Below are 13,222 nucleotides of genomic sequence, written 5' to 3' on the forward strand. Positions count from 1 at the left end.
CAGGCTGAAATTGTACAGGTGCCATGTGAAAGCAGTGTTTGGAATAGTTACTGTTGCTTAATATATGCACATATTATTTTTTTTTTAAAGTATTAGGAAGTATACAAAGCAGTACAATAGTAATCTGAACATAGCAATATCAACTGCATTGAGACATTTAGCATTACAAACACAGTATCATAATTAATCCATTCGGAGAGAGACCTTTCTGCCGGGGCTTATAAACTGGCTTGTCGGTCTGGATGAAAACAGTTGAGCCTTTGCTGTCCACCGTCACAGTGGTGTGGTTGTGGAAGATGTAGCCTCCCTCATTGAGCTGACGGTTTCCCCAAACCTTCAGATGTGCCTGGCCTCTGAGATCTGATGGCACCTGGGAACATTATCAGGCTCTGTGCAAACTGCTACTTAATGAATGCTCACACTAAGGAGAATTGGCTGATTATATGATTGGCTCACCTTTATTTTGATGGTGCCTTTATCTGAATAAAAAAGAAATGTAATGACAGGTAAAGTGAAACCTGCACAAGCACCAGATTTCTGCATCAAAACATAAATTTACTGTGATATAAGGGGGTTTATTGAACAAAACCTTCATTGAAAATGATGAATTATGTTGATTCATGTAGAGTATGTGCCATTTTTAATTTGTCACAAATGAAAAAGAGGCTTAAGTATTGATGTTTAACTCTTAAACCAAGGGTCTATTAACTTTTAGTGGGTTGACAACCTTTGGTGGGTTTTCTTTGGCTATTTTCATGGTGAAAACTATACTTTAGATATTAATTTAAATGACATATTTAAGACCAATTTTTCTAAAAATTTAATAAACTAAATTAATTTTTAAAAAAAAAGGCAAAAGGAGCTCTTGGCACCACAGATGTTACTTTTAGATGAGCAAGTAAATAAATTCCCCTACGTAACTCTCACCTCGTACAGTGCCATGGCTATGCGCCACAATCTCGCCCTTGACGCTGAGCTGCAGTTGCACTCGCGTGTCCTCTACTGCATTGAATATGGTCACGCTCACAGCTTCTTCTACACCGGCACGGAACACAGATGGCGCGGCAATCAGGTAACCCCTGTGAATCAAAGGACGGGAGTACAGAGCAGCGGCTGTGTGTGTTTACATCACAAGACTCCAGGTACCAATTACGCTAACACTTTGTTTTGTCTAGAGCATACATCTGAACCTCACATCATAGGGCACACAAATCAAACAAACAAGCGTGCCAAACCTTACCACTTGGGAAAACATAAAACAAATATCATGTGTTCAAACACAAACTGGCAAGTGTTTGTGATTCTTTGTTGCCCAAGTTGGGTGTTATGAGAATGGTGGAACCATGTGATTGATCTCAAAATAACAAGTTTCAGACCTATAGTCAGTTTGTAAATTAGGTGAGTAAGGTGAATATTTGTCGTCAGGGCTGATCATTAGGGCCCCCGACTACTCAATTTAGTCTACCAAACGTTTACTATTTTGCCAAATTGGCCTTGTGTCTTAAATTACAGTAGGGTCATTCCGTGTCAAATCAAACGGAGGTCCCCGGCACAAATTTTTGATTTTGTTAATATTTTTTTTTCTGTAGAAAGACAAACATAAATATTGATGAAAGTCAAAATATTAAATGTCACACGTATATTTACTGAATAATCCACTATTTTGTAGAGGGGGGTCAAAATGACAATTTTCACCTGAGATTTGGAGTCAAATTAGAGGGGTGTAAAAATGACTTTAGAAAGCTGGCAGCATCGTTACTTTATTTTTACACAGAGATTGGTAGGTCTATTAGTAAAATCTGTTGACTTTAGCAATCTTTGTTTCATTATATGCCAAGAGTGACAAATTGGCAAAAAGCACTTCTTGTGTTTTTTTGCCTCAAGTTTGCATGCCTGTAACTCAAGAAGTATTAAAGATATCTTAATATCCTTTTAGATTCTGGTTCTTAACAAACTTTCCTTTTTGGGATCTTCATTTTAAAGGCCCTCGATGGTTCAATCCCAGAGATATGGACATGTTAATATGGCTCCATAAGTAACCCATTTTCAATGGTCAAGAACATCTGTGATATTTAATATTTTGGTTTTTTATCACTATTTATGTTTGTCTTTCTACAGACAAAAATACTAACAAAATAAAAAATTTGAGCTGGGGAAGTTTCTGAAATTTGGTTGATTTGACATGGAATGACCCAATAAGAAGTCCACCACTAGGTATGGCAAGGGGCTCCAAAGGGAACTTGCAGGACCTTGACCTGGGCTGTGTCTGAAATCGCCCCTTACTATTTGAGGGACAGCCATTTGTAGTGGTGTCTGAAACCATAGTGGACATTATCGAGTGCACTTCAATCCCATAGTGCACTGCAATAACAAATGTACACTCAGCGGCTAGAGAATGGACTCTTCCAGTCACTTCCACATTTTTTTTCTAGCTCAGTTTTTAGTTTCATTAATCATTACTATTTGGAGCTTAGCAGATACTGAGTTTTTATTACTAATCAGAAACAACGCAAAAGCGGAATCTCTTGTGGCGCACTCTGTCTGAATTCACTCACTCACTCATTTTCAGCTAATCATTTTCACTAATAATAGTCAATGAGGGTATGGGGGCGATTTCGGACACTTGTTTTGCCGCATATATTCTGAGCTAGAAACACCTATTTAAAGAATATATTGAATAGAAACATTGCCTTTGAAAGCAGTGAGAGTAATTTTGGTTTTAGTTCAGCCTGACAAATATTAGTTTCAATCTCTGCAATGATTAGACCATTTGTTGGTGATTTCTTTTGATATCTGGTGTCTGTAGGCCTTTTCTCTTAGAAGAAAAAGTCACAGGGCTGCAACAAAACCAATTTTGGGGGTAAATGTAATAAAAACTAATAGGGCTTTTTCAAACACGTCATGACAAAGGTTAGGGCAACATTATTATACAATTACGTAACATTAACCTAATTCTTCAGGTGTTTTTCGCCTCTTCGGAATCCAAGTTGTCTAGACTACTGCAAAAATCCAGTTACAAATTTGGTTCCAGTGACCTTTAATGATGAGAAACATTTGAAAGGTGACTCTCTGACCCATTACATGCCCAAATAAACCTGGGCAACTCAGTGTCCTTGAGTTTAATAGCCTGCCTGAGTGTGAGATATCAGGTGATTGGCATTACAGTTCAGCGAGGCCAGAGGCAATTTAAGTCTCAAGGCATGAGAAAATCCCTTCCAAGGCATCTATGCGGAATTGACTGCATTTGATCCTCACCTTCCTATCTTACAATGGTCTCATGTGTGCGGTGGGCATAGAAATATTCAGTGTTTACATGATAGCACTCTCTTGTTGAAGGAAAGAACAGCCACAGGCTGACTCAAGAGAATGTAGCTCTTTGTCAGAGAGGTCAAGCTGGTTATTGACCTCTTTCTCTGGTGTTCGAAATACTTGGCACAATAACGTGTAACAGGTACGGACACTGGCACTGAGCTCTGCCCAACCCTGGTATGAAGGATGAAGAAGTATGTGGACTTCTGTACTTTCTGGGTCAATTAAACCAACAACGTTTCTGTCAATCAATCATTTGATTTAAGTTTATGGTTAGAATTATGGTTGGTGCTTGATAGTTACTGAGAGTTTATATAGTTACAGAAATGTGGTTCCAGGACCAATAAAAATGAACAACCAACTTGGCAAAAATCACAGTTATCAGCATAACATCAACAGCATTCTCCAAATAACCAAGTAGACCCAAGAACCCTACAGAGAAAATGTTTCCTGAAAAGAAAAATATTCTTTGCTCATCCACTGAAGAACCTTTATAGGTATATAGACCACAATCTTCTAATATAGCCTTGGGAAAGTGAACCGAAGAATGTTCTCAAGATCGTTCTTTGGAAAAATGAGTAGAATAAATTGGGTCTAATCTAAAGATCATTACAACATAGCAGCATTGAAGCTGATAATGGAGCGTATAACTTCTGGATTTTACTAATAGTGGGAACTAATGACATAACTAACTTTAAATGCTTGCAATGTATGAAACATAACTATGACCTGTTTTGAAAGAACATCACTTGGGAGTTTGTTCATAACATAATGTCAGCTGTACCACCCTTTACAAAAATGTACCATGGTAACCTTAGTTTCTATCAAAACAGCAGTTACTTACTGTTAAGTACAAGAAAAGCTTCCTTAAACAGGACCCCATATTAGTTTACCATGGTGTGTTACACTAGTAAATACAGTGACTATGGTATTTTGGTAACAACTATGGTTACCATGAACATTTTCGTAACGGATTACAAATCCAAACACATAAACAGCTGTGCTGCTGAGTTTATTTCTTACTGATGCACAAACATGTCCACAGGCGCGCGACAATCCAGATCATACTAGTGAGACTGCAGTTATCACCTGACTGAAGTCTCATCGAAACATGCATGCTTGAAATGAAAAAGCGGTTTGTGTCATCCATAAAATAGCGCTACAAACATACTTACTGTCTTTCTTGTGAATGAACTCCACTCATAACACACATGAACACAGTCCACAGAGTCCAGGACTTGTGGTGCACATGCAACACTCTCATTTTATCCCTCGTTTGTTTTGTGATGAGTCTCCCCTGCGTATGTTCCATATAATATTATTACTATTTCGAGTGCAAACTGAAGTATCCACGAGGGGAAAGCACTAGCCTCCGGTGCAGCGCGTGCTACGGTTTTATCCCAATTCCCAATGTTGTGTCCGTGCAACTGATTTTTGAACTCCTCTCCACGCGTAAAGACAATCCCTCTTGGCGTGCCTTATTTATCCGCCTTAGTTCCGATTGCTCATATTTCAGCATTAAAACTTATCTCCATCCACCCCACCCCTTGTGTAGCACGGTATTTAATGCACATCAGATCCATTGAGCTGAGCGCCACAGCCTAATGTAACCAGGGCAGTCTGCTTTTGCCCCTTTGAACTCTCCAGGCTTTTGTCTCATTCAGTGGTGTGTCAGAACAAGTCTAACAGAGCCCCTCTGAGCTAGTAGAGACAAGACTGCACTGTCCCTGCAACGAGCATTGGAAGCTTTACAGGTCCGATTGAATGAGACTGAAAAGATCCGAACGTTTTAGCCATCTCATGTTTAATGTACGTGATAAATATAATTATAAAAATATATTATTTAACTGAGGCGTTTCTTAAATATCTATTTGTTTACATAAAAAAGTCTGTAGTTAAAATGTAAAACTTTAACCTGACGTGAATTCATTTTGATATGGAACTATGGAAGCACAATAAAGGTGCAAAAATATAGGACATCGGCACCCCCTAGTGGCGCTTTAGCACTAGACATTTAAAATTAGCTTTTGTTACAAAATGATACCGTTTTTTTAATAGGCTAATGAATCGATTAAAAGCGGTATTCACGTTCCTGTGTTAGAACATACAATTTTAAGTAATTGTGCTTGTATTTTCTAAATCACAAAGCGTGATATGAACAAAATATAGTCTATAAACAGTCAAAAGGCAGTTAGAACACAAGAATGAAAAAAAAGAAAAGAGAAAAAAAACGAAAGACAGAAAAATAAATAGGGGTGTATATAACTAACAAAAAAAAAAAAAAAACAAGTATCAAAGGAATATTTTTTTCAGTTTTGGCCCAGTACGCAAGCATCGCGGTAACGTCACGTGACGTTGTCGTCCGCGGACCTAAACAGGAAATGAGTGCTACAGCGTGACTACACGAAACGATACACATGTCGCGGGTGAGCAGATACATCAGCCAAGCAACGAAAACACATAAAGCACAGTTTCAGCATCATGGTAAGTTAGTGTTGAATATTCAGCCTGTGTCATATAATCCAAATCAGGAATAGGACATTACCAGAAATATAGACAAAGTCGCGAAATTGCTAACGCTAGTCTATACAGAAATAAATATGTTCAGAATTTTAACATATTCTCGTAAAGTTACGTGTAGCCTACATAAATTAATAGTAAAGTTCATATTAACAAAATAATACTACAATATACACTACCGGTCAAAAGTTTGGAATCGGTAAGATTTTTTATGTTGTTAAAAGAAGTTTCGTCTGCTCACCAAGGCTGCATTTATTTAATTAAAAAATACAGTAAAAACTGTAATATTGTGAAATATTATTACAATTTAAAATAACTGTTTTCTGTTTGAATATATTTTATAAAGTAATTTATTCCTGTGATGGCAAAGCTGAATTTTCAGCATCATTACTCCAGTCTTCAGTGTCACATGATCCTTCAGAAATCATTCTAATATGCCGTTTTGCTGCACAAGAAACATTTATGATTATTATCAATGTTGAAAACATTTTTTTTTCAGGATTCCTTGATGAATAGAAAGTTCAAAAGAACAGCATTTATCTGAAATACAAAGCTTTTGTAACATTATACACTACCATTCAAAAGTTTGGGGTCAGTAAGAATTTTTATTTTTATTTTTTTGAAAAGAAATTAAAGAAATTAGTACTTTTATTCAGCAAGGATGCATTAAATCGATCAAAAGTGACAGTAAAGACGTTTATAATGTTACAAAAGATTATATTTCAAATAAATGCTGTTCTTTTGAACTTTCTATTCATCAAAGAATCCAGAAAAAAATATATTGTACTCAAATATTTTGTACAATTGTAGACAATAAATGTTTCTTGAGCAGCAGATCAGCATATTAGAATGATTTCTGAAGGGTCATGTGACACTGAAGACTGGAGTAATGATGCTGAAAATTCAGCTTTGATCACAGGAATAAATTACTTTATAAAATATATTCAAACAGAAAACAGTTATTTTAAATTGTAATAATATTTCACAGTATTACTGTTTTTACTGTATTTTTAATTAAATAAATGCAGCCTTGGTGAGCAGATGAAACTTCTTTTAAAAACATAAAAAATCTTACAGATTCCAAACTTTTGACCGGTAGTGTATATAAATGCATTCTAATTATATCAAGTATTACCATGTTTTGAACATTTACCATGGTAATATTATGGTATTATTTGAAGTAAATGAGTCTTTTTCATGTTTGTGAGTTGTGTCTATCCTAACTTTCCTAACTTTATATCATGTATATTTCATTTAAATTAAAGGCACCTACAGATTTCAAAAATTTGGTCAGAAGATTTTATGTTCTTCAAGCTGAGCGTGTGGAGGCATACAAACTTTTTGAGGAGTAAGTCTATCTATCTATCTATCTATCTATCTATCTATCGTTCTATCTATCGTCTGTCTGTATCTATATATCCATCTGTCTTTGGGCCCTATCATACACCCTGCACAATGCGATGCCAGACAGAATGCAAGAGTTTTTTGCTAGTTTCAGCCCGACGCAGTTATCATTTTCACGTCCTGCGCCACGTTGTTTAAATAGCAAATGCACTTGCGTCCATCTGTGCGCCTCTGGGCGTGCTGGTCTAAAAACGAGGTGTGTTCAGACGCATTGTTGGCGTGTTGCTATTTTGAAGCAACTGAAAAGACTGCACCATTGACAAACAAAAACCTACACTGCGTCTCAATGTCCATATTCCATACTATTTAGGGCGGAAAGAGTGGATAGTATGCACATTGGGATGCAGGGCTGGTCTAAAGTCAATGGTGTCATATTTTTTTTTTTGTTATTTAAAGGGCGTGTTAGCAACATGTGTAAAAGGATTACAATGTAAAAGATTATTATTGTGTGTATAAAGATAAAAATGCCTATATGTCATACGGACAGTCTATTTATCTCTCTATCTCTCTATCTATGAGGGTTAATTTCAGGTAATACACTTGTTGTTCTCAGGGGTCATGAGGCGTATTTAAGGACGGGGCCCCACTATGACTTCGAGCACTACAAACAGCTGGTACATGAGATAACGAAAGCATTCTGTGGCATTTCCAAAGAAGTTCTGAAGATTAAAGAGCAACTGCACCAAGACTTCGACCGGCCCGACCTTTCAGAGCACATTGACAAACTGCAGATTAAAGAGAAAGAAAAGCTAGAGCTGGTGGGCACTTTGCACAAGACTATTTTTTTCATAAATGTTTGGCTAATACTACATAATGTGCACTGCTTGGCGTCCAGTTATCATCTCAAAATTAAATCATTCTAATTTGCTTTTAACCTGTTCCACTGTACCACCCGCGGTACACATACCTTTCAAAAGAGACCAAAACCATGCAAGAACAGCATGCAATTTACTTTGGGTATGCCTGTTTTAGGTGTTTTAGCCAAATTTTACAGGAATGCTAAGGGGTTAATTCCAGATTTGTGTAACTTTTGGCAGTCTGATAAAATAATGAGTGAACAAAGACATTAAACAGTATAGCTGGAAATTGATTCATCAGATTGTAAATAGAAAGTTGAGTGCATGGGATACAGCATTTGCAGTGCATTGATATTTTATGCATAAGAAGCCATTCTATATGTTAAGATGTGAACTGTCAAGCATGTTTATTTGGGAAAGTGATTGGTTAGTCCTGCATAACTTCTGCATCAGCCAATTAGCATACTGAAATGATTTTGCTCCTATCTTTATGCATAAAACTAAAATAGTATTGAACCAAATGTTTCTGTTCTGTAATTGGTTACTGTATTCTTAATATTTATCTGTATTAATGTATTAATGTCTTTTCAGACAGCTAAGTTACAGTTGGCCAAGCAGAACGCCCAGGATCACCCAGAAGATGGGGATTTCCAGGAGAAAGTCTGTGAGATCAAACAGGAGTAAGTGTAACATTTTCTACATCCCTGCTAATGTCAAATAAATTGTTTTAAATTGTTGTCAAATAAATAAGTTTTTTTTTACTGGCAACCAGTGTTTGGTGTAATGCATTACTAAGTAATTAATTACTGTAATTTAATTACTTTTCGCTTGTATAAGTAAAGTAAGGGATTACTCTTTAGTTGTTCTGTAATTTAATTACAGTTACTTCTGATGTAATTGCATTAAATACTTTATAGTCTTGAACAATTCTATATAAAACAATAGTGGATTTAACATTTTAATGTTACCTTCTCCCTTTAAATATTTTGGTCAGTTTAAGAATAATTTATGCAATTTTATATTATTTATTTGAAAGAATTAAGAGAGTAGTTTCATGTCTATTCTTGATATGGGATTTAAGTAATTATTAATAAATAATGCAATACTTTTTAGAGAGAGTAATTAGTAATCTAAAACACTGTTGAAGATGTAATTAGTAGCTAGTAATTAATTACTTTTTTAGAGCAACTTACCCAACCCTGCTGGCAACACAACTGTATTTTATTTTTATTTATTTTTTTCATATTTTTAAGATGCATTTTTTTTTTTTTTTTTTTTTACTTTATTTTTTATACAACTTTACAGGACATTGACAAACATTCAACATAGCTTCATGGGTACTTATATGGATGTTCTTTGAAAATGTAACAGTTCTAAGACAAAAAAAATTGTTTCCTTAATCAGTTAGTACCAGCACTATATTAAAGAAATCCTTGAGTAGAAGGAAGTCAACAGGCTACGATGTAAACATATATACATATGTATCTACATAGACATACACACATGCATTCATATATGCATAAATACATACAAAAATATACTAATTTCCATAGCCATACTTTTATGTTGCTCTAAAGTATTATTTACATGTTTACATATATGCATATATATACATTCCTATTACACATATTTATATGTGTAGTCCATTTTCCCCAGTGTTTTTCAAAAGTCTCTTCTTGTCTCAACTTGAATGTCAGTCTTTCTATTTTATACATTTTTGTAACAATTTGTTCCCACTGAATTCCTGTTGGGGGAAGGTGCTGGAGCCATTGATGAGTAATTGCTTTTTTTGCTGCTGCTAGTTGAATCCTCAGTAAATATTTATTCAGATTAATAGCTGAGACTGGTGTATTACCAAGATATAAAATATAACCTGTTTTCCCAATCTCAATCTCCAAGATTTCCTTTATACTTGAGTGTTTTTCTGACCAAAACAGTTAAAAAAAAAAAAAATGAGCAAGCCCAGAAAATATGTACATGATCAGCTAGGGCTGGGTGATATGGCAAAAAAGTCATATCTCGGTATTTTTTGGCTAAATGGCATTATTCGGTATATATCTCGGTATTCTCTACATTATTCTATTTGGATTTAGAAAAAAATAAATAAATCTGTATTTACGTTTTAAAAATCTTAATTTAACATCCTGCCTAATGTTGTCCTACAAACAGAGTTTATATTGAAAGCTATTAATACAAATATAGTGAATGTAACCATATAGTCTGGCACACTAATAGGCCTACAGTATGTGCAAAAAAGAGAAAGTTACTTTACATTCTAACATTGTAACATTACAATCTAAAAATAAAAATAATGCTTTTTAAAGCAGAAGTTATATTCACTAGTCTAAAAATTAAAATAAAAACAAAAGCATAGACTAATTAGCAATATATATATTATATATATTGTTACTGCTATCATAAAAATACACTTACTTGTAGGTTTAAAATTTTACATATGGCACATTTATTGTATATGTACATACAAAATGTATATTTTAGTCAGAATTATGGCGATCCTATTCTATTGAGCTCCGTCTGTTTGGCGCGAATGCGCGCGGAGGCGCTCGTTCACGGAAGTCTTTGAAGTTTAGAGGAGAGTGAGATTCACTAGCAGAAGGCTCGTCCTCTCCTGACAGCAAAATGGTCATATTTGTATGACTTTCTAACATTTACAGGTGGAGAATATACTTGTGAAATGTAAGTTATGCGCTTAGGAAAACACCACATCACAAAAGCATTAAACAGCGCAAATATCTGTCAGCACATGAATCTGTCCGAGCATCTGACGGGGCAAGCCGCTTTAAGCGACAGGCCTACGTGTTAACTATAAATTAATCTGACGAGTTATTTTTAAAGCCCTTAATATTAAGCATGTCTCATGTTTAAGCCAAACTGTATTATGCATTTCCCCCGCAGCAGCACTCTGCGACGCTGTTTTTTTTAGATGCGCGCCTATAAAACTACTGTATACCGATATAAACAGTATCTCCTCATTCCGTATCGTATATTAAAAATATATCGGTATATCGTACAAACTCGATATACCGCCCAGCCCGCCTATGATCAGCTAATAGTGTCCCACATTACCTCCAGCAGGAGCCTAGATTTGTTATTCCTTTTTGTTTGGCTTTCACTTTAGGCGTGATAAAGAAACGAATAGCATTTTTCCAACAAAATTGCCTTAATGACCTGGAATGTGGGACACACTGTGAATGCCATAAATTTAGCCATTCTTCACCTGGAATACAAATCTGCATTTCCTTTTCCCACTTTTCTTTAATATATCTAGTAGAGTGACCTTTAATATCTTAGATACACGTATATATATATATATATCAGATATTAATCGTTTTACACTATCGTTTGTAATATAAGTATTAATGAATATGTGTATCAAAGGGGATTCATCATTTTTTTTTGTTCTTCTGATTGTTGTATAATAGTAAGGTCTTGCTTGTAAAAATCTATAAAAATCCTTTTTCTCCAGATCGATTCTGGTCATTAAGTGTTGAAAATCCTGTATTTCCCCCTTTGATATAATAGGGCAGTATGCAGTTATTCCCTTATGAGCCCAGCTTTGAAACTTTTTGTCCACTCGGGCAAGGAAGAATTGTGAATCATAACCAATCCAACTTAATATTCTCGTCTGATGTTCTAGTTTAAATTTCCTTATCAATTTGTACCATTGTTCTAGACTGCTGAGTTATGTTTCTGCATATCCCTTGACTGAATAGAAATTAGGCTTTGCAAGATTTCCACTTGTTTCAGCTTAGCAGTGTAGCTTGAATCACACCAATTTAAGATGCATTTTTAATATTCATTTGCAATTTTTGTATTTCAATGAATTATTTTTATCTATATAATAATTAGCGCTGTCAAATTGATTAATCGCAATTAATCGCATCTAACATAAGTTTGTGTGTGTGCACAATTAATCGTGATTAATCACTTTGGCAGCACTAAATATAAGTATTTTAAGTTATAATACTTTTATATATAAAATAATTTAAAATAATAATATTATAATATCCATATCTTTCTGTTATTATACATTGAATATTAGTGAAAAAAAGCTAATTAATACAAAAGTAATCAAATACTTTAATTCAAATTAATAAAAATTGATTAATCAATTTTAATACAATTAATGAAATAAATAAAATGTCACCACTGTATCAGTACTATAACGTTTCATCTTTTTTTTGATATGCTGTTGTATATGTAAATCGTCTTTCTGTTTCTCTCTATCTCTGTCAGTATAATAAAGAATACGGCCGCTTTAAGTGAGATTCTGCAAGACTTCAAGTATGACTCGGAGGAGCCGGAGTGAGATGTAGTCAGTCTCAGGAGACCGAGATGGATTCAGATCCTCTATGAACTTTCCCTTCTAATGAAGAGTCATCTGAGGTATCGATCGCTGTCTCAGGCGCTTTATAGATAGGCTGCATTGCTGCTGTTGCTGTTGCAGGCTTTGTAAATCATATTTTTATTAAATAGAGTTTGGCATCTTTTATGTTATTATTTTGTTTACGTTCAAAATAGCTTGACATTTTGTTTGTTTAACCAACACAATGTTCATTCTGTTAATTCTGAATTTAAATATTGTTCATGATCATATGCATAAAAATACATGATTATATATGCATAAAAATTTTGTGTTACAACATATATGAACATTCCTTAAATATTTTTGACATTTATACAGATAGAACTATTTATACATAATGATACAGTATTTACATGAAGTTTTTGAACAGAGAGGACAAACAAGTTGCAGACTGCATTTCAGATTCCACTTAAATGAACTAAACTTGTAGTGTGTTTACCAATTAAAGGGACAATACACTGAAATGAAATGAAAAGTCTGTCATTATTCACTCACACTCATGTTATTCCTGTCAAACCTATATGCCTTTATTTCTTATGTGAAGGTGTTCAAGTTTCAAAAAGGACACAAAAGCACCATAAAGCGGTCATGTGATGATATTCCAAGTCTTCTGAAGACATGATAGTTTTGTGGGAGGAACAGTTAATTGATTAGATAATCGAGTCATTTGAACTCAAGATTCATAAATAAATCATTCAGATAAGTTTTTTTTTTTTTTAAACTGGATCAGTGAAGAACAATTCATTCAGAACATCGCTAATGTTCTCATGAACTAGATTTAGGGCAGATGTCATGTTTTTCAGTG

The 13,222-nt window shown here is 34.7% G+C and overlaps 2 protein-coding genes across 2 annotated transcripts in view; one reads left to right on the plus strand and one right to left on the minus strand.

The window, feature by feature from the left end:
* cpamd8 (C3 and PZP like alpha-2-macroglobulin domain containing 8) overlaps positions 1-5,034 on the minus strand; it is a 36,032-nt gene extending 30,998 nt beyond the window's left edge. The window contains exons 1-4 of the mRNA XM_051907204.1: positions 4,485-5,034; positions 928-1,079; positions 457-479; positions 205-370 (exon numbers count right to left, since the gene is read on the minus strand). Coding sequence (XP_051763164.1) covers positions 205-370; positions 457-479; positions 928-1,079; positions 4,485-4,621 — 478 coding nt within the window. The 5' untranslated portion in view covers positions 4,622-5,034. The remainder of the gene's footprint in view (positions 1-204; positions 371-456; positions 480-927; positions 1,080-4,484) is intronic.
* Positions 5,035-5,630: 596 nt separating this feature from the next.
* rex1bd (required for excision 1-B domain containing) lies at positions 5,631-12,892 on the plus strand. Its single transcript, XM_051907218.1, has 5 exons — positions 5,631-5,793; positions 7,095-7,177; positions 7,787-7,991; positions 8,622-8,710; positions 12,288-12,892. Exons 1-5 carry the CDS (start codon positions 5,791-5,793, stop codon positions 12,358-12,360), a joined length of 453 nt encoding a protein of 150 aa, XP_051763178.1. The 5' UTR covers positions 5,631-5,790; the 3' UTR covers positions 12,361-12,892.
* The last annotated feature ends 330 nt before the right edge of the window (positions 12,893-13,222 follow it).

The sequence above is a fragment of the Ctenopharyngodon idella genome, chromosome 10 (genome assembly GCF_019924925.1).
Source record: "Ctenopharyngodon idella isolate HZGC_01 chromosome 10, HZGC01, whole genome shotgun sequence".
NCBI lineage: Eukaryota > Metazoa > Chordata > Actinopteri > Cypriniformes > Xenocyprididae > Ctenopharyngodon > Ctenopharyngodon idella.